Source organism: Pollicipes pollicipes, unplaced genomic scaffold (assembly GCF_011947565.3).
Source record: "Pollicipes pollicipes isolate AB1234 unplaced genomic scaffold, Ppol_2.1 Scaffold_5724;HRSCAF=6776_pilon_pilon_pilon, whole genome shotgun sequence".
In the NCBI taxonomy this organism is placed as follows: domain Eukaryota; kingdom Metazoa; phylum Arthropoda; class Thecostraca; order Pollicipedomorpha; family Pollicipedidae; genus Pollicipes; species Pollicipes pollicipes.
In genome coordinates, this window is record NW_023596746.1 from 3,751,812 (window position 1) to 3,774,311 (window position 22,500).

Sequence of the window (22,500 nt, forward strand, 5' to 3'; positions counted from 1 at the left end):
CTGTCTCTGTCTCTGTCTCTGTCTCTGTCTCTGTCTCTGTCTCTGTCTCTGTGTCCACGCATAGAAGAATATTACATAGCTTTCACTCCCTCACGTGTACCTCATTGAAGCGTCTGGTGATCATGACGATGTGTGGAGCCTTCTGCATCTTCTCTGGTTTCATCCAGTTCTGGCAGAGGAACTCCCTGCGGAGGACGGCAAGGGGGCGATTAGTGACCGGCGCTGGGGTGGGGGCTAATCGCTCTCCCTGCTGCATGCCACCGGCCCATCAGGACCTCTTAGCCCCTACCCCTCCCCCTCCCTTCCGGACGACGGCACGACAGTCGCACTTGGTTTACCGGGGGGAGGGGCGGTGGCGCGGCGCGGCTTGGAGCGCCAGTCGTTACGCACACTTCAGCGTTGTAAGGAGAGGGCGTCGACAGAAAATACGGGCGACGCTGGTGTTGACTGCAGCGTTCGAGGTCGGACTGCAGCACATGGCTGTATTGGTTCAGGTGGCGTCGGAAATTTAGGAATTTGGAAGAGGTCAAAACAATGACAACTTTTTTCGCTGTAGTGTTTTTTCGGACAGTATGGCATGCAGCAAGGCAAACACGAAGAAGCAATAAACCGGCATAACACAAAATGCGGTGGTTTTCATTTCAGACCTTGAATGGCCGACAGGTTGTTGAATGTGCTGCATTAAATCCTTTGAGAAGAATAAAAAACATGCAAATGTTTTTTAGGCATCACGCCTCCCTGTTAAATAATTACAATTAACTAACACTTACAAGCTAAAAAGAATGGGTAAACTAGACGTGGGTAGGACGGAGCAGAGGGCTGTTTCTTTTCCATTATTTTCAAACCCCTGAGGAACAGCGAAACGTTGTGTTCACGGATGGAGTGAGGTCAGTGCATCGTGCCCAATTTCTTTTGTAGCACAGTTGGACGATATGTCTTTTGGACAAGTGGCTACATAAAGCGTTGATTTTACTTGGCGTTTTTTCGCATCAGTCGTATAAGAAGATAAAAGATCTCTTATCATAGTATGATGGTCGAAATTCTCAGCATTTTCCAGCGTTGTGTTGCACCAAGGGCTAAATTCGGATGATCAGTTTAACGGATGCGTCCTTGTACACGATGCACAAATGAAACGAGGGTAAAATGTTCACTGCGGATGGCTTAAAACAAGCTTGGAAAAGTGCGCTCTTGACAAAAGCGACGGAAACCGTAAATTGAATCCTCACACAAAACAATCATGTACTCTAATAAACGCTGCAACCCAACAAACCAGTCCAAACCATTTAGCCTAAACAGTTGTAAATACACAAATGACTCGATGTAACAGCATCAATCAGATATCCGCCCGACGTTCTAAGCGTCACGTGAGAACTTGAATAGCTTACGACTTATTTGCTTGATTTTGTCTCGTGCCATATCAATGCTGCGCATTGACAGTGTGAACCAATATACTTTGAGGCACCCATTATTGGTAATTGTGTGAAATTGAGTGAAGTGGTCACCCAGCCCATGGCTCGTACCGACGGGTAGATGCAACGCACCCTTTTGTGATCCTCAGCAAGGAGACGATTTTGAGTAGTTATAAATCCAAAGAGGCTCCGGACCAAAGAGATTGTGTGAGAAAGGAAGGAACTTTAGCATCACTCTTAATTGAGGCTCGTTAGATGAAAGGCTTGCGCGCTACAGCGGCCGGTAGGCTTATCACTTGTTTTGCGCCTATTTGCCCCTCGAGTGGCAACTGCAGTTTGGCCTCATGTGCTTGTTTCTACGTTTGGTTGAAAGGAGCGCAATCTATGGGCACCAGTTGTTTGCTTTTCGGTTTTAAAGATGCAGTCTTGCCATTATGACTGACAGAATTTTAATAAATTGTATTATTTGCATTATTCAACTCGGCAGGACATGGCGCTCCAGATTTTTAATGGCCTTGATTCCGAAGCAGAGTGACTCAGGACACCTGGAAATCTCAACGGCTCCATTTTAAAACAACACAAGCTAGTTTTCTGATAACCATGTTAAATCAATTTTCATTTAACTAAAAAAGCGGGCCATCCAATTGTAAAATATAACAGGTAGGCTTTGAAACAACAGTGAAATGGTGGTGGCAGGCACATACGGATGGCCTTCTTACCAAACACATCCACACACACTTTTCAGTTTCGACATATGAAACCAATACATTTGATATGATAGGAAACGTACAACCTTACATTGCGCACTTATGGAAATACGTGTACTGTTAAGGTAACACAGTATCTACCGGACGGCTTGGATGCATTTCTGTCTGTCATCTAGACACTCAGAGCTTTGCACAAAGACCAGAATTCGCACCCCGCCGGAAACTTAACTCCCTTAACGGTCACTCGCAACCCGTGTCAGAAACTAACAAACACAACGCGTCGCTGAACATATAGTATCCGACTGGTGATTTTGAGACGAGCCGAGACGTAACGAGAATGATTCCTCCCAGCACACAATTACACACGAGTGTCCTGCCAACGTTCCTCCGCAAAAACATATCAGTGACAATGCCGGCGCGCGAGCTCGTTTTGGCTGTCAGCCTGCATGTGTGGGCTGGTCGGGTGGCTGGTCGGACCACGCACGTTGCCGTTTTCACGGCTAGTCGTCCGGCTCGGGCCTCCCCGCACCAGTGGCCGGGCGGTCCGTCTCCTTCCGGTGTGTTCCGCTCCGGCGGTGGCTATAAGGGCCCACCGGCGGCCCGACAGCGTCTGGCCCTTTGAGCGCTCTAATGTTTCCATTCTGCCGCAGTCCACAGATCCTATATCGCCAGCACGCACTGAACAGCGCCAAAGGGCCGTCATCACTCAGGCCGCTAAGGCCGCTCCGCCGCGTGCGTTGCCAGCACGCAGGGACGCAGCCAGGATTTTCTTAAGGGAGGGACACAGAGCTTGATGGGCAAGCATCGCACCGTTGCTTAACTCTCTGTCGGGAACCATCTATGGTGACAAACACAAAAATCCACACCTAAGAGGGGTGGGGTGGCCGGTCTCCCTGGACCCCCCACATGTCGCGCCCCTGCCAGCACGACGCCCCGCTGCTGCCAGTGGGCGCGCAGAACGTCGATGCTTTTGGCGGGAGCAGCAGCCAAATAGAGTATTCTACGCAGAGCGTGGCCTGTTCAGAGCCTGTCGCGTGCAGGCCATGTTTAAATCCCACTTCAGAACGGCGGCGGCCGGGCCAAAACGGTTGCCGTGAGGATTGAATCCCGCCAGCTGCGCCCTTCCTCCAACTGCGAGCACGAGCACAGTGAATAATTTGCGGAACCACATCCGCTGGCAGAATTGGAACTGGGACATGACGTCAGCGATTACGACATCCTGGCCTTCTCTCGCGACGGCATTGCTTCGCGGACATCGTCGAGTCCACCGTTGAGGAGTGCGCAGTAAGTCAGCCTATGGTCAGTGAAGCTCGAGGGCAGCTGACGGCCGGTATGCCGGCCGAACACATCGCCTCCTGCTTCATCCCTCCCAGGGGCGGTGCGGTTTGTGCCCCCCCCCCCCCCCTCCCTCCCCGCGGCAGTCCCGTAGTACTGTTCCGGCCTGTCCCCACCAGCGGTGGAATCACCGTCGGACGGGAGGGGAACAGCGCGACACGCATCTGCGTACCGACACACATCATTACGCGTCCGAGGGGCGTCGCCGCGACTGGGGCGGCGTGCGGCGCGCGACCGACCGGCGTCGCTCGGCGCCGGGCCGACGCCGCGGCGGCGACACGCACCCGGCTCGCTCGGCGCCGATGGATGGAGACCATATGTTCCGCTGAGCTGGCTGTGTCGGCTCGACGGCGAGCCCGGAGGAAACCACTTGAGTTGGAGCGGGGGAGGGAGGACGGAATCGCGCCGACACAGCCGAGGCGAGGTCAACAACAGCTGGTGCCGCCAAGTTCAGCGTGCTTGACCGATTCGCTACGATCGCTTTAATGTATGTAAACACTGAGCGTTATTTGGCCGTGTTGGGCGCCCCCGGTGCCTCGTTTTCTTTTCAAGACCAGCCCACGCGCCTAGGGTCTAGCCAAGTCAGCAAAACCGTCTTCGGAGCACATCAGTACGTAGAAGGGACCTCCCTGGGCCGTTAAAAGTGTCCGATCGATAAAAACGCAGTCAATAGGGACCGTTATAGCATAAAGCACATCATTATATTCAACCTCTTTAGCTTTCAGTAAACTAGCTCCAAACGTTTTTGACAGTCATGAGCACTGATCATGATAACAGCTGCATAGGGTCTTTCGCCGATATGTCCATTTGCGCTGATGGAAACGGCCATCTGCAACAGCCGTTAACCACACCCCCATGCAAACCATTCCTGCGCCAGCTCAGGGTATTACCCCATTAAAGCAACTTGTTCGCTTGGACCAACTGCAACTACCGTACGTCAACAGCACTGACGGACCTATCCTCCCAACTCGAAACTGTTTTTACCGCCCGCCTCCAGTATCGACTACCGGTGGTGGCACGAGGACACGAGTCTTCCGCCCCGCCGTCGCTGGGGGTTCGTCAGTTCTCTGTTATCTGCTGCCGACAGTGCAGGTAGCAGCACACACACACACAAGCCGACAGTTGCTAGTCATTGTCAGATGAGACGTGTCCTGAGATTATCAGTGTCCAACAACAGGGGGAGCAATGCCGGTTATTTCATGTAATACACCGCCCGTAGAGATGCATCAGTGCATCGTCCCTCTTTCTCACCAGTGGAGAAGTGCCAGTTATCCTCCATTCTCCACAACAGGATGCTGTCGGCTGCGTCCCTTGAAAACTGAACAGTGCAATTTATTATTGCTATCCCCAACACTAGTGGTTACATCAACAGCCCCTCTAACCCCGGGTGGAGCCGCAGTGGCAGTTGGTTCCTTCACCTTTCAACCATGGAGCACCACCAGTAATCAAAGGGGGCGTGATGGCCGAGTGGTTAGCGCCTTGGACTGCCACGTGGGGGCTCGAGTTCGCATCCCGATTGCGCCATGGCCTCAGAGCACCAATATGGCGAATGCAGTTGGCGGCGCTACATAAAAGGACCGTACCAACGTACGTTACTCTCCCTAAAAAGGAATTACCAAGAATCTTCTATTTTCTCTGGCAGTTGGGTGATGTCCACGGGTGTCGATTTGTATTCTTTTGTGAGGGCTCTGCCCCCCCCCCCTCCCCCCCAATGTTTGCTTGGCCCTCCCCCAAAGTTGTTGGCTGGAATACTACAAAAACACGTGGACAAAACATGGTCATAACACAACGACCATCTTCTTTCCTCTTTCTGCGTAGCGGCGTAGCGGGGTCTCGTACCATCCACATACAATAAGTCATGATTGCTCTCATCACAAGATAAAAGTCGTAACCGGTGAGCGGATAAAGGATGCAATAACTTCACGTACCTAGCGCCATAAGGCACGTAATGGTTTGTGAGGTTAAAGTGAAAAGCTCTGGAATACGGGGATGACCGAAGTCCTTCATGGCTAGCCCTGTCTCCGTCCCCTACAACCAAAATGCGTGCCGCCTCCCATGACCGTCATAAAAGAGTGCCATCGGCGCCCTAAGGTGGCCTCTAAAGGGGCGCTTTCACGTGGAGATCGGAAGAGACGTGTGCGTCCAGCGCCTGCTTCCGGATCCAACTCTGCATGAATTATTTATTGCTTAAATTAAAGACTTTTTAAATTACACAAGGATTGAAGACATATATTACGTTTAATCAAAATAAAGCGGGCTTAATCCGGTGGGAAAAAATGAGGAGGGAGTAGCATGTCGGGCCTTCGGTTCGGCTCCCCAATAATTTACAAAAATAGACACCTCCAGTGGTTTCCATGGTCTTGGGAAGCATGGGGGAGGATCACAGACTCAGTTCAACAGTGGGGTGGTGTCAGAAACATCGGCAGGTCGCAGACAGGATGACAGCGTGAGTTACCAACAAATTAGTGTCCGTTGTCTTCACCGCTTTCCTGTGGTGAATTCCTGCCAGCTGTGGTCCCAATAGTGAGGTGGTATCAGTCGGTCTGTCCATCCCCGTCAGGACGGTGTGGGCGTAAGGGCCACGCCACCGGGTGGACAGGGTGGGCAGGGTGGACAGCCACCTCCCTGCTGTCCATTTTGTCGGCCATGATGGTCATGGTGAACAAAGCCATGTCAGGATGATCGAGAGTGGCCACCAAAGACTTTATTTATCTTATTCATTTTGTAAGCGTTATTTCATCATTCTCATGCAGCTTTATCAATGAAGTGTTGGCTATGGTCGTGGGAAATCGTGCTACCATCGTGAATGGCAGGTGGCCTCAAACATTAAAGATAGTGTTCAACATTTGTGTGGGGTTTTGAACTGGAATAGTCATATTGAAGTTTTTTTATGCAGCTCACGGTTATGCCCTTTTTAAGACATAAAGCCGTCCGGTTCCTGAGCTAAAATGCCACAAAGATGCGGGAGAGTGATTTGGGAGAGTGCTTAAAGGTCACCTTCGCACTCATGACGTCATGATAACGAAATCAAATTCGTGCCATTTGGGAAGGCATATGGTGATCAAGACCAAGAGCAATATAACGGTCGAGTCATTCATACCTGGCGTTCGTGAGCACAATTTCCAGATATAACAGCCGTCAAATGGCTCTCAATGAATGTTGTACAAGATACGATGACATAATCAAGCAATGACTTATCTATAAGCACATGTACTTGACAGAGAAATTGTGTTGTCTGGAGCAGTCTTTTCTACTTCATGTATAACAGTTATAACTGAGCGTATTTAATCATATATCACGCTTACTTCATTATCTCCAAATGCAACACATTTCCTTTAAGCAATTGAGGTCCAAGACACAACAGAAGACTGAAGCCATGACCGTGATGAAGCCGCCCCATTTCAGCACAGCAGACGGTTCAGTGATGCATTTAAGCTGTTCGGTTTCAGAACACTGTACAACAGTAGGCTTGTATTCAGACTGGATAGATGAAGTTAAAAGGTGTTGCCATCGTAAAGCAACAGATTACGTTTACGCTACTGTCACGATCATGACACGCATCGCTGCTCACTGTCTACATTGACAGAGAGGCTGGGAAGGTTTTGTCCTCATGGATTCTGAAAGGAAGGCTCCAGGATGAAGGGAGGAATCACAATAAAGCGAGGACCTAGTATGACGGAAAGCCAAGATGCGGTATGAGTCCCCTACCATGACCAGAACAGGCTGAGGTGGCAAAGAATGCCCTGAACTAAAGACATCATAGATGGCTGAAGATCATGCTGTAACAGCAGCTCCTCGCCATGAGGGACATGGTCCTCCTTCTGAGTTATAGGAGGCCCGTTCACGACTAGGAGCAGACCTCGTCGCAACTGAAAGAATCGAGTGTTGTGATCTGACCTGTGACCTTGTTGTGATCCAGAGGAGGCCCCCAGTAGCTTAGGGGTCATTCGTACACCCGCGTTAAATGACTTTCTCAGTGGGCAATTTGAACACTGATCCTGTCCTGAAATCGGGCAATCTAATGTATGCTTGACCATGTCTCGACATTCGCAAAAGATTATTCACGTATGTTTTAGAGCAGCAAAAAAACTAGCCATTGCGCTTTCAACTACTGAAATCGTCAGTGTTGCCAGGAAATATAACAAGCATAATCAAGCAACGCACATTGAAAAGCAGTTGCGAACATAACCAGCACCACAACCATAGGTAGGGTGGGTTGTTGAGCCTGAGCGGCCTCTTTACGGTGGAGGTCTACGACGAACACTGACCTGCCCACCCTCTACCAATTCTCTCCTTTCTTAGATAATGGGCTAGTGCCAGCGGTCTCCTTCATCCTCCGACACCAAGAGAGTGTTGGTTTTCTTCTCCGCCTCCGAAAACACTCCCAAAATTGCTATTCATTCCTAGCACAGTAAATTCGTCTCCACCCTGCCCGCCGTCTTCCACTAGTGTAGAAGTGTCGAGGGTCTCCACCAGCAGGGGGGTGGCATCACAAGTCTCCTGCGCCAACCAACAACCGGGTGGTGTCCTTTGTTCCTCCCGCTCCGCTTCAGTCAGTCAGCGTCAGTAATCTCTGAACAGACGCATTCGAGTGGTGCCCGTCTCCACCAACAGTGGGTACCGTTTAACTGCCTTCTACATCCTCTCCAGTTCAGCATGTTGGACGTCCACGGCCACTGCAGTGGCAGTTGCCTCCGCCATACCCCTTCGGTGTCAGTTGTCTCTTATGCCTTTCCAATCAGGGAGCATCAGTTGTCTCTGCCATCCCCTCCAATATGACAGTGGCAGTTGTCCCCGCCCCCCCTCCCCCATAAAGACAGACGTTGTCAGTTGTCTCCGCCACCCTCCCTTCCTAAGTCGTGTGGTGTCAGTTGTCTCCGCCTCCCTTCCCAGTCAGGCGGTGTCAGTTGTCTCCGTCGTCCCCTCCAATCTGACAGTGGCAATTGTCTTCGCTGCCCCATCCAAACAGACATCAGTTGTCTCCGCCACCCTCCCCTCCCAAATCGTACGGTGTCAGTTGTCTCCGCTACCCTTTCTCAGCCAGGCAGTGTCAGTCATCTCCACCGCCCCACCAGTCAGGCAATGCCAGCTGTCTCCGCCGTCTCCCGACAGCGCGGCGGCGACACAGCGCCGGTCCGGCACGGCAAAGGTGGCGGCGGCCTCAGCTCCGACTTATTGATTTGACGGCGGCGGCGGCGGGCGGCGGCGGCGGCGGCGGCGGGCGGCCGACGGCCGACGGCCGGCCGGCCGGCCAGCCGCCGCCGCCGCCAGCCAATATATATGTATCAGGGCTAGCCGTGTCGGTCGAGAGGAGGCGCCGGGCAGAGGGCGACCCAGCAGGCCGCAGCGAGGGGCTGCGAGGGGCGCACGCCGCCAACCGGCGACGCCCGCCCCGGGAGGAGAGCACGCGGAGGGACACACGCCCGGGAGATGGACGGACGACGATCTGTGTGGAGTTGCAGGCTTGGAGCGGAACGGTCCCGGAGGAGAGGAGCGTGATCAGACTGCGCGGTATTTTGGAGGGGTGAGAGTGGCTCCGAGTACGGGGCATGGCATTTGGTACAGATTCTGAGAGTCTGCAACTGCACATGCATTCTCGAGCTAGATCATCACCCAGCCATTTCGACTCAAGCAAGAATATATCGCATCATTATGCGCAACACAACTTTGGTGCAAAGCGATGCCAGTCCACATTTTCGACTTGTCTGACGTCAGAACGTCATGAAGTAGCCCTCAACAGGTGCTAGCCATAGCCAGTGAAGTCGGCCAGCTTGCGTAAGCCTTTCCTCGGTGGCTCGAGTGCTGACTTGCTTGACGCTCATCACGACAGTTCTTCCCTACCGAGCGGACATTCCCGTACGAAGTCCCGCGACACGCGCGCGCCTCTCAACAGCAGCGGCCACCTCCCGCACACTACCTGAGAGGCGGACCCGGGCGCCGCCGGCCCCAGCTCGTCTCGGAGCAGGCTCGTGATGACCCGGCGCCGGACGCCCTCTGACCGACAATCGCCGGCGGGTCGCACCGTCCGCGGCAATGGCCGCTGATTCGGCCAATCAGCCGGCCAACGACGGCCGTAATTGCGTTCCTGGCCGTCTCCTGGCCGCGTCCGCCGGGGTCGCCGCGTCACCGCCGGCCCGAGGCACGGGTGGGGTGCTGACTGTCGCCGCCCCGACAGCCGCCGTCGTGCAGTGGGGCGCTGTGGCGGCGCGGTCGGACAGCGCCGGCGACTAACCGTCGAGTTGTGTGCCGCGGGAATGCCCTGAGCCAGCATCGGCGTGTCTGTCGATGTCACTGTGGTGGCGCAGTCCGGACAGCCCCGAATGATACTCGTGAAACACCGCTGGTAGACACTGGGATCGACTGAGTCACCTTTTGATCCGCTCCGCAGCGACCCCACGCCTCGGCCTCCACACAGGCCGGCCTGCAGTCTGCGTCGCGCGCGCTGATTGTATTTTCCGCGCCATTTCGCCTCTGTGGAGCCGGATTATGGCGCCAGTCGATAGTCGGTTGGTGGCGGCCCGCTGAAGATGTCAGGTGCCATCGGAAGGCGACCGACACCGCCCGTAGCATCAACTTCTCCCCAGATCGGCGCCGGCTGATGTCTGTCTCCATCATATCTCTGCTGATGTCTCACCCGTATCTAAGAGCTCATCACCTTGAGAGCCAAGTGTGAGTCTTGAGAGAAATTGTATGCATTACATTGACGTGAAATTTAACTGTTTGAAAAACATAAGGCTGCACATCATAGCTGTCTAAAGCTGTCCGCAAGCGTAAAATTTTGAACTTTTCCGAGACAAATTTCAACTGTGTTGCAATTTTTTTGGCAGCCTGGCGAGACGATGAAACCGTTGTCCGTGATCAGAGGAGCCGTACAAACTGACCATGTCGCACGCGTACCCACAACACAGTGATGGTTTTGCTAATTGAAGCAGGCGTAATGATAAATCACGATAAGTTTTAGCAACGCGGCGCCCATCGCTATGACGGCACATTTAAGTGTTTGGGAACCAATGGAAAGTCCGGGAACTAGATCCATGTTTGCTAACTGGTGAGTTACATTCTAGTGAGTTACAATGACGGCTGTACTTAAAGCAACAGTCATGGCTACAGTGACAATTAATGCTAACGTGACAGTTGCAATTACAGCGGCAGATGTTATATTAACAGCTGCAATTACAGTGACAGCTTTAGTTACAGTGGCAGTTACAGTTACAGTGACAGTCATAATTACAATAACAGTTATAGTTGCGTTGGCAGTTATAGTTACAGTGACAGTTGTAGTTACAGTGACAGTTACAGTAACAGTGAAAGCCGCCCTGGAAATGAAAGCCACGAACTGACGCTGTTAAGCTTAGCATTTGGAACGCCATGACATTCGCGGAAAGATGATTGGAGGTACGCTATAAAGGTCCCTGATTCGCTGGTATACGGTAAATGCGGTGTGGCTTCAAATAACTGTCTCTGAAGTGCATTTGATCCCATTCTAGGTGACAATGAATGCATGCCTATGCAGGCCCTACGTGCAATGACTGCGTTATCCAGCGACAACTGATGATGCAGTTTCAAAGGCCGACAATTTGCCTGGCATGGTGACAATCATACGTGGATCTCTCGCCATCAATTTCGTCACATTTGACCTGGAATGAATCAGACCTTTCTCTAGGTATGACGAGCTCAAGTATACTTATCACTGCGTGTATCAACAGCACCATAAATGCTCCAAACAATGATTCGTTCCCCTAGTTCTTTATGTTGCTACGCGTAATTAAAAGGAATTTGAACGCTATATCTTGCATGCTATAGTATTTCAGTCGGAATTTATTGTCTGGCAATAGTTGCACTGCACGGGAGTTTATGCTAATCGTGCATAGAATATTTCACGGAAGTTTACTTGAGGGAATTTCTAAATGTATTGATCTTGATAACGGCCGAGACTGCAGCGTTCTGCTCTAAATTTGGAAGATGAAGATACATGATCGGGCTCGGTAAGGCAGAGTAATAGACTGAACGTCATGGCGCACCACCGAAGAGAAATGGACGGGAAAGACGTCAAAGCGCTTCCATCGCGTAATGAACTGTCAGCACAAACTAGCGGGGTTAGACCCACACAACTTTCTGTAGGTGTCACGGTATTAATATGGTGGCAAGTCAAACAGCATTTGCCCTCAAATACGAATACCGGGATTGGACAGGTACGGGTGTGGGGTCCGGACGGACGGGTACGGGATCCGGACGGATACGGGTACGGGGTCCGAACGGACGGGTGCGGGGGCCGGGCGGACGGGTACGGGGTCCGGACGGGTACGGGTACGGGCTCCGAACGGACGGGTACGGGGTCCGGGCGGACGGGAATGGGGTCCGGGCGGACGGGTACGGGGTCCGGACGGACGGGGACGGGGTCCGGACGGACGGATACAGGATCCGAGCGGACGGGTACGGGGATCGGGTGGATGGGTACGGGGATCGGGCGGACGGGTACGGGGTCCGGGCGGATGGGTACGGGGATTGGGCGGACAGGGTACGGGGTCCGGGTGGACGAGTGCGGGGTCAGGACGGACGGGTACGGGGTCTGGGTGGACGGGTACGGGGTCTGTGCGGACGGGTACGGGGTCTGGGCGGACGGGTACGGGGTCCGGACGGACGGGTACGGGTTTCGGACGGAATATGGCTCGTCCATTCTTGACCAGCCGTCTTTGACCAACGGGTTCGATGGGACAATGGCAATGGGCCGCCTTCTTTTCGGACGCTGCTGCACTGTTCACACCTGAAAAACAACCGGTCTGAACGCGGTTTGAAGCCCGCCAAGGACTACTCACTCGCTCCTGATAGCCATGAAGATCTGGTGGTCCAGGTACGTCATCTGCTCCGCAATGTCCAGAGCAGACAAGGTGTCTATGCTTTCCATGCTGGGCGTCTGGGAACGGAGGCCAGCGGCTAGCTGAAGTTGAGCTTTGGCACGAAACAGCTCCCTTAGTCTCAGCATGAAGATAAGGAAACACATGACAAGCTCTACGCGTGGTATACACATGTTGCGCATTGCCCTGATTAGCTGAAGCTTGGCAAAGGCTTTCAGACTCAGCGCATGACCGTAAGCGTGGTGGGAACATTGTTCTTTCGCGCGCACATATCACTGTCGGCTATAATAACGTGGCTTATGAGGTGCTGATATTGAATGTTCAATCACGTGATTGCCAAAATTATCCAATACAACATGGAATCTGGCCGTCGCTTGCTGCCGTCATGTGAAAATATGACGTAACGTGAAAAGGTACGTCGGCGAACGCCGGTCAATGCTCCGCTCTGGCAGGGCGTCGTACCAGCGGCGGCGCCAGCAGGCTGTCCAAGGTGACGCGGTTTCTGGCCGGCTCCTCCCTCGTGATCATGTGGTACAGCTGGCTGGCCGCCTTGTGTTCGGTCGGCAGTATCGTCCGCGAGCTCATCACGTCCTCCAGGAACTCGATCGTCAGGTTCTTCAGCTGGTTGTCGCTCTCAAAGTCCTACAGTGCAGAAATGCACAACATTTATCGATGTTGGCGCTTGAAAAGTCGCATGATTCGTCCCCCATTTATCTTGGATGACCGAGCTTGTTTCATGCATATTGTAAGCGTCGATGTAAATAAGTAAAATGCCTGCAGATCTGCCACTCACTTGACACTCGAAACGTGGCCATGAGGCTTCACGCGAAAGCAACCCTAAATTCAAAATCCTTGTTGGAGTCCAACAATAAATCGAATGCACGATCGCCGTTAATCTGAAAAACTTCCTGGCCCGAGATATTGTAAAACTTCTTTTGATCTCTGGTAGTGTGCGAGTGTGTTATGAACTGATGTAATATGGTAACACAGACCAATAAACTTGTTCTGAGGCCAGACGGGTCGGTCTGCCGTTGCATGCGTCTCAGTATAGGAATCAAGAGAGAGTCTCGTCTCTGTGAGGGCGTCAAGAGCTGTCAGAAGAACGGACTCCCACCCAAACAGTGCCGGAAAACCTGAGCCAACCACTCGTCGGCTGAAATATCTGCATGTCCGACTGACCACACTCCAGCCACTAAGCCTCACACTCCACGTCACCTCAGCAACGGCGTCGCACTCGCAACGGCGTCGCACCAGCCCTGCCGCGCCGCCGCACACATCTTCAGCGGACAGCAGCGGGCCCCAGGAGCGTACAGCCAGCTCGCCCACCTGGAAGTGCTTGGAGCCCCAGTGTCGGAGCACGTTGAGCACGCGCATGGTGGCCGCCGTGGAGACAATGCTCTCCTGGCGCTTGCAGCTCTGGCGCCGCTCGGCCGCCGTCCACGGCTGCTGACTGGGCGCCGGGTGGTCGCGCGGATTGGAGGAGCCAGCCGTCGCGATGGCGAAGGCCGAGGCGGCGGAGCTGCTGCTGCTCCTGCGGTGCGCCGGTGGCGACCGTCACGACGCTGCGCGGCTGCTCGCTCCCGTGCGTCAGGCACACAACGGGTCCGTAGTCCGCATGGTTTATGCGGCGGGGCGCTCCGAAATCGCTGCTCCTTAATCAGAGACACGCGGTGTGAATTGCTCTGAAATGCGTGTACCTACCATTCGCCCTGATTTACACTGATACACATACGTGGATCCCATCTGTTTACGACCTCATCTGCATCAAGAACAATTTCCGGTCGTCGTCAAATGTCGTATCGATCGCGAGGCACAGCAGACGCGAGGCCAGACACGCCGCCTGCACCGTCCAGCGCGTCCAACGCGCCACCTATACTGTGTAGGCAGCGCCACCTACCGCCGCTGGCTCTGGCGGGACGAGGTGACCACAACGCCGGCCCTCGGGATGCTCTGCGGGCTGTCGGGCGGGTACTGGAAGCTGGTGCGCGGCGTGTGGTAGGCGCTGTCCGAGCGTCCCACCATCGGCGGCGCGCTGTTTGTGCTCAGGCGCTTGTGACCCGCCTTTGGTAACAGCTGGCGGCGAGGAAATGACCGCGACCACAGTCAGATAAAGTCGCACACCCATTGGAGAGACGCACAGCGCGACCAAAAAGACCCCCGCAAAGCCTGATTATGAGCTGTCCCTGGGAGGTGCGGCGAAAGGTGCAGCCTCGCGGCGTGCTGAGCGCGTCTCTGAACGTGGAGATTCCCAGCGGAAAAGCCTGATCTCGGTCAGGTAAGCCACTCACGAGCTGTCCCTCGGAGGTGCGGCTGAACGTGGAGCCTCGCGGCGTGCTGAGCGCGTCTCGGAACATGGAGATTCCTAGCGGAAAAGCCTGATCTCGGCCAGGTAAGCCACTCACGAGCTGTCCCTCGGAGGTGCGGCTGAACGTGGAGCCTCGCGGCGTGCTGAGCGCGTCTCCGAACTCAGAAATGCCCCGCGGGATTGACATGGTATCGCTGAATGCCGAGCCACGCGGGATCGATAGCGTGTCACTGAAAACAGGGACAGGGGCGCGTGCTCTAGTGAGCATGTTACGCAGACAGGTTGGAGCACGGCCCAAGCCATTTACCCTACAAGGAGGGCTCACCCGAGAGTCTCTGGGTGTCGGTATGCGGACATTCTTCCTACGTACGTGTCCCATGGACGAATATTCAGCACGTTACTGATAAATCAGATTCTTAACACCCCTGCTTCGAACATGTAATAAGCCGATAGGTTCAAAAGCAAGAGTACTGCCCTCATCTCGTTAGAAAGCAATTAGTTGCTTGCAATGGGGGTAATGAAGCAAATACTGCGCAAAATCCAGGATCCATTGATGTCGTATTTTACGAAATGCTTTGAAGTCAGAGCGTGAAAATAAGATGACGGAGATCGTGGAGGGATGCAGACAAGCTTATCGTCAGCTATGGGGGATTTTCAGCATTTAAATCATCATCCCAGATTGATTCAATGCCACGAGAATCAGCCATCGGCATTGCAAGGTGGTAAACTAGGTGGTAGTTCGCAACACAAACACGGCAAATATCGACTGATGTGCCGGGCCTGAACACTTCCACCATAAATAAGGCTCTTAAATCGACGGCAGTTCAGACGGTGTGCATTATTTCTACTCCGACTGTTTGTAAATTAGCCACGTGAGCTAAGCGAGGGTGGCACCCTTGGGCGGCCGGATGGTTACAGTATTTTATTCAAGATCAAGATGTCCAAGTTCGACTCCTGGCGCAGGGAACCTGCACTGGTCAAGTTTAGACGTGCGGTGCCACCAATAATCTTAGCAGTGGTATGCGTCGACAAATAACCCAGCGATGAACTAGCTGCATCCGGCAGATAGCGCCTTACAAACACTGCCTCTAACAGCGGTAACTGATGCAATATACGCGACGCTTATAGTTACAGCACCAGTGAACGACACCTGAAGGCGCCGGTAGGTCAGCACCTTAGCTATGCGTCTGGGAAACCAGAGGTACGGATTTGATTCCACGCGGTGTCCGTCCTCCCTGCAGGGTGAGACGCAAGCGACGCAGTATGGTCCCAACGGCTGAGGGCGTCGTGGAACCATAGCCACACACGTCCACCACCATCTGAACAGTTGAGTAACACGGCGAAACGGAATCTATTAGCTGTTACCTGCTCACGACTCGTACCTGTAGCCGGAGGTGCGGGGGATGCTGAAGGCGTCGCTGCAGCTGAGCGAGGTGCTGCCCCGCGACGCGAAGGAGGGGAACGAGCGGTCCATCCACGGCTCCTCCGCCTCCAGCACGATGCTCTCCGATTTCTGGTACAGTTTCTGTCGAATTAGTACGGCGCACTCACTAAACAAGGGCGGTCCGCAGCTATGCGTGGTCATCATGTCAGAGGTGCGCCAAACCGGCGACGAGGGTGGCCGAAAGAGTGCATGCTCAAGCAGGATGCGCAGCGCCACTGCGTGTTCTGCAGCAGAATCGCAGCAGCAAGAAATTGATGAAATTTCCAGCAAAGCGGGGAGGTCTCAAGGAATGGGAAGACATGACAGCCACACATAAGCTTCTGCCCATTGTTTAGAACAGAAAAGCATAAGCTGAATAATTGCTTCGCCTCTGCATTGAAGCGTCGTGCAAAGTGCATTAAAACGGAGCTTGCACGTAGCACCGAGGTTCGCACCAAGCCGAAAGCAGGATGTGATTACCAACATATTCAAAACTCGACATACATTACGGCTAACTCACCCGCTTTCTCCTGGTCTCGCTGGCAATTTCAGCTTCCGTCTTGGGCTTGTGCTCGTCGGGCTTTTGCTCTTCGGCTCCATCTCCCTCGGAACGCTCGCCCTCGGGCACCGTGTCCTCCTCCTCACCCTCCTCCTCCTCTCGGATGACGTCAGTTCTCTCTCGCAGCAGCACAACCGTCTCCTGAATGGTTACGTTGAGTCTCAGCAGGATGTCTAGCAGGAGGCCAGCCAACTTCAAACACGGGACATAACATATTGATATCGAACGCTTCGAAATGAACTGACAAAAATTCACAGTGGCACAGGACATAGGCGACACTGCGTGTCAGCACTAAAGGCTCGACATATTATTGTTTGTGTATATCGTTTATTATTGCACTTGGTGCGCACTTGGCAAGCACTGTATATGTAAAGCACTAGTACAAATCACTGTGAGTCAAACGACCGCAAAGTCGGCCAGGGAATGGTAACCACGCTTATTTATGTAACTGACCAGTTCACTTGATCACTCATTTGAGTTATATGACTTAGTAGCACAGGTGGCTCACCATAGTCATAGGTCGATTGACCGGGATACATCGACATTATAACACATCCACTAAACCAGCGACAGGTAAAAACTGCTCTAAAATTGATATAGACTCCGTGCACGTTCTCAACAACTCACGTACCAGGTAGCAAAATATCAACAAGACCGACCCGCGAATGCCTATCCAGGCAGCGGGTCTACGTGCGACCACGGCCGGCCCAGGTTGACCCGACCCACAGCGCGCCAGGCGTCGCTCGGTGAGGCGCCGGCCAACTCACGCTCTCCCTGCCAGCCGCCGCCACCTGCGGTTTCTCGGGCTCTGGCGCACCCAGCGGCGCTCGGTCGGCCTCGGCCGTCCGCAGGGCGGCGCCACCGGCGGGCTCGCTGCCCGGCTCGGGGCACCGCTTGGCCGCCAGCTCCACCACCGTCTCGGGTGTGATGGTGCGCTCGCTGGTCGACGACGAGGCCGTGCCTAGGACGTGAGCGAGCGGTCAGGGTCGCGGTGACAGGAGCGAGCGGTCAAGGTCGCGGTGACGTGAGCGAGCGGTCAGGGTCGCGGTGACGTGAGCGAGCGGTCAGGGTCGCGGTGATGGGACGTGAGCGAGCGGTCGGGGTCGCGGTGTTGGGACGTGAGCGAGCGGTCAGTGTCCAGGGTCGCGGTGCTTTGGACGTGAGTGAGCCGTCAGAGTCGCGGTGCTTGGGACGTGAGCGAGCCGTCAGGGTCGCAGTGCCTGGGACGTGAGCGAGCCGTCAGAGTCGCAGCACCTGGATTGGGTCGTGAGACGTGAGGTCGCCGGAATAAGACACGGTGCAGGCCGCGGGTATAATTGGGCGGACTCTGGACGTTATGAGGCTAGACCGTCTCTGAAATAGTCGCTGCCGTCGTTGTGGCCACCGGTTATGAGATGAGACCATCTCCCAGGCAGGACACGGTCAGGACCAGAGTCATGCACCCACGTGATCAGGTGGAGACCGCGTCTGAAATGGGTCAGCCTCAGATTCGGAGGTAGTGGGCCGCATCGTCTGTCGTACGGTGGCTGGCCTTGTGTTCAGTGAGAGATGTTGAGGGATTATGGCATTGACCTGACCACGATGGCACTGATCTACGATATCTTATGTTTTGCATCCGCAGCAATGCCAAGTAGACAATAAATTTATGACTGGGTATGTAGTGGAAACATTGCCCAAGGCCCTCACAAATGGAAGGTCACCAGTTGTCACAGATTCAAAACATTTACAATGCATCTAACCCCAGAAAAGCACACAGCATTTACTGCAGTCAAAGAGTCGAGGTTTTGTGAGGTAAGAGCTGTGAGTGACCACCCCAGCCGTGAGACGCTGTCCTCAGAGTGCGTCACGACAATGGGGCGGCACTCTGAGCTCTACAAATAGTCGGCAGCTGTAGAGTAGTAGAGTTCTACAAATAGTCGGCAGCTGTAGAGCAGTGGAGCTCTACAAATAGTCGGCAGCTGTAGAGTAGTAGAGCTCTACAAATAGTCGGCAGCTGTAGAGCAGTAGAGTTCTACAAATAGTCGGCAGCTGTAGAGCAGTAGAGCTCTACAAATAGTCGGCAGCTGTAGAGCAGTAGAGCTCTACAAATAGTCGGCAGCCGGGAATGGATGGAACTCGGGGCAGCTGGCGCTCGAAGGTGCGGGTACAATAGAAAGATCCGTGGGAGGGACGAGAATTCCATTTCCGTCGCGGAAATTACTTCATTCTTTCGCCTGTATGGTTTTTGTTGTAGTGATTTTCACCCTTGCCTTTGCGGTTGGATCAGATGTGACCAAGAGAAACGGGCATAGGTGAGGAACGTAGCCAAAATTTTCATCAGGGAGGAAGGGCCAAATGCCGAACCTTCCCTCAAATCCTGCGAGCTTCGACCGAACTCCTACGAAATAGCTCAGTATCTAGCGTAAACTTCTTGGGCCGGCGGTGGTGGGGTGGGACGTAGCTTCCTTGACTCTCCCTTGGCTCCGTCCCCGGCACAGGTGCTGAAGGAATCAGCGCAGATATTTATGGACGCCAGACGACGTGAGCAGCAGTATCGCAGCAGTAATGTCGTGGACAGAACGGAATCCAACGAACTGGGGCGGAAAGAGCACTAAAAGACGACAAAACCGGATCATTTATTGAATTCCTCTTTCGAAGCACTTTGGATTGGCCCATTGTTCTCAGATTAGTCTGATGTGTTGAATGAAGGCGGTTCCCAGTACTACGCAGTCTGATGATGCCAATTTTATTTTTTGGTGTAGCTTTGTGTCAGGTGGCTTCTTATCACTCGCCTTTTCCTAAACAAAAATAATCTTCAACTTTTTGCATGGACTGTGCAACAGGACGACAGGGAGTAGATAGTTTTTGCAACACTCATCAGAGACAGAAACAGAAGAGAAAGCTTAAATACCCCGATGTTCACCCAGCTTGTGGCCCATTTCGGATCATCTGACTCGCATTTTCTTTGTGACAGGGTACTGCTGTTGTTTTGGATAAAGTCAGAACACTGCCTAATTTTGAATTTTGGTTGGCTCCATGTCACACATAGCTGCCATTCATCGGCATCGGTTTGAATATTACTCACCTTTTCCGTGCAGTTACGTGAACCGGTGGTAAACTTGACAGAGCTAACAACACTTACCAACCGTGGTGTTGCAGCTGACGCTGCTCACTGATCATGGGGCTGCAGCTATTAACACTCACCGACCCTGTTGTCGCATCTGACGCCGCTCACCGACCGTGGTGTCGCATCTGACGCCACTCACCGGCCGTGGTGTCGCATCTGCCGCCACTAATCGTCCGTGGTGTTGCAGCTGACGCCACTCAACAACCGTGGTGTCGCAGAAACCAACACTCTCCGGCCGTGTTGTCGGAGCTATGCACATTCTCCCACTGTAGTGTGGCAGCTGACGCCAGCCAACAACCGTGGTATCGCAGAAATCAACACTCTCCGGCCGTGTTGTCGGAGCTATGCATATTCTCCCACTGTGGTGTGGCAGCTGACGCCACCCAACAACCGTGGTGGCTGAGCTGTCGACACTCACCAACCAATATACCGCAGCTGTCGACATTCACTAGCCAGCATACCGCAGCTATGGACACTCACCGACTAGGGTTTCGGAGCTGGAGTCGCTGCCGCCGCCGGCGGTGGCGGCGCTGGCCGCCGGCGGCGGAACGCTGAGGAACTGGCCGTCCCGCTCTTTGTCGCGCAGCTCGACGAAATGGCTCTGGCTGCTGCAGTCGCTGCCGGACGGCGACGGCTGCTCCTTGATCTGTTGCAGGCCGCCCACGGCTAGCGAGGAGGCTGCGCTGCCGCCCAGTGAGTCCGGATTGGTGCGTAGCTCCTCCTCAACTGCGGCACGTCAGCGATAGGATCAGGCGGCCGTCGCGCAGGCATTCAGCTGCAGCAGCGGCTGCCACTGGGACCGGACGGTGGGCGGACTGCGGTGTGGAGGGATGGGAGCTTGGCAAGTGCGCAAGGTCCAGCCAAGCTAGAGGAATCTACTACGGAATAAACAAGCTACGGTTTTACGACAAGCAATGATGTGCGGGTAAATTCTGCCGAAATGAACTCAACAGCGGGGAAAGTTTCGACAACATCCACTTAGTCCGTATTTGACCCCATGGCGTCCAGATTTGGAGCAGGAGCAGGGCGAGACCTGCCAGCTGTCCCAAACCCCCAACAACCCGATGATGTCCTGCGAGTGACGAGAGCTGTGCTAACTGAGCAACGGTCGTACGCAGGGTGCAGGCAGGGCGATCACGTCGGTGCATGGGCGACGTGATCCACCCTCTTAGGTCCCGAGGGGCCGGAAAGACTGGCGGGACCAACGATTAAGGGTTCGGAGGGCTGTCCGGAGGCCTTATTAGAGACCCGGCCAGGAAAGCAGGGGATACAGTTAGCCGCGTGCCAGCCTAGGGACACCTTTCTCAGGCAGGGGAAGTCCGGGGCCCGTGACGTGAATGTGAGTCAGAACATCGCTCGCATTTGTCGCGACTCCTGAGGCCATGAGCGGCCCTGTGTCGGTCAGGGACCCAAAGTGCCTAACAGGGGATGCAGTATCGGCGACGGGCTCCAAGTATGGGTACATTTTCTGAACAGAGACAGAGGTGGCGCGGGAATGCCAGAGGGCCCACTGTCAGGCCCTCTGGCATTGAAAGGAGATATGACACATCGAAATAGGGTCCACAATAAGGCGATGGAAGCGCCCTGTGGACACGAAGTACCGAACGAAAGACCCTCTACCCCGTTAAAGCTATGGGGCTATTGAGCCAAACTGGATTCACTGTGCCAATGGTTGGGTTTCGTGTATTGGAAAGAAATCCTGTTGCGTCAGTGCGTGGGACCAATGTTTAATGTACCCGTATGGAGTTCTCTAAATCATTGGTCTTTGTAGGTAAGACCAGACTGCTTCCTCATGTTAGTTTCCTAGTGACGTTTACGAAAACATTTCTAAATAGAAAAGTCCTGTTGAAAGGTGAGACGGGCGTTAAGGTTCAACCGTGTCATTTTATGTGGATGTTCTGAACGGAATACAGTCTCGGCAACACAAACAATAGACATTCCATCACCGCGTAAAATTTTAGCGACGTTGGAAACGCCAATGCGTTCCGAGCACCAGCCAGAAAACCGTTGAGATATGCGGGTCAGAATACCTTATTTTTTTAAAGAGTTTGTTTGTAAATACCGCTTTCCGATAACAGGTCGTTTTCACCCGCTCGTTGCCCACTGTCTGGTGTTACCTGCGATGTCAGCGCTTCGTGGCTTAAGGAGACTGCAATGCCGGCTGTAGTTGTTTTTACTTCTTAAGATTGCAAGCACGCAAGCTCCAAACTATTTCATGTAATTGTTACATGCTAAGCCATTTGGGAGAAAAAAGGAAAATCACACGCAAACCTTGGTCAGCCATATTCTGCTTAAGCCCGTTTACATTATCAGTGGTGTTCAATTCACGGTCACCAAATAGATGTGTATGACACGCAAACTGCTGGCAGCGCACCCGAACGTTACTGGCGTAGAACGGACCGAATGAACTACGGCAAAACGAGAGGCGCAGATGGGACATTCGCTGCAGTACTGTAATCCCTGTTTCGTCCCGTCCACCGCCTTATAAAGCGCGCTAAAAAGCCGGTGAATCATTTCTTGATGGTGGGGCCTTTCACCGGACCCCCCACATCAACTCCGGTGTGCCCCCCCTTACCAAGCCTTTGGGCTGCTCCCCGGGCGTACGGACAGCGTCGGTGGGTCCACGCAAGTGCTGCCCCCCTCAGCGGCGACTCCGAACACGTTCCCTCGCTGCAGGCCGAGACCGCCTGGGGGCACCCGCGCGTCAGCAAACCACCGCACCGCACACAGTCATGCATGCGGGGCGACATGGAGTCCGGTCAGAGCTGCCGCCTGTTGCATCGAGACGGCCGTTGTGTGCC

General features: G+C 53.8%; 1 protein-coding gene across 1 annotated transcript; it reads right to left on the bottom strand.

Moving 5' to 3' along the window:
- Nucleotides 1-82: 82 nt before the first annotated feature.
- On the bottom strand, nt 83-14,036 carry LOC119102337 (ras-specific guanine nucleotide-releasing factor 1). Its single transcript, XM_037225705.1, has 5 exons — nt 14,008-14,036; nt 13,633-13,831; nt 12,769-12,948; nt 12,268-12,365; nt 83-185 (listed from the first exon to the last, which is right to left on the bottom strand). Exons 1-5 carry the CDS (start codon nt 14,034-14,036, stop codon nt 83-85), a joined length of 609 nt encoding a protein of 202 aa, XP_037081600.1.
- Nucleotides 14,037-22,500: the final 8,464 nt, after the last annotated feature.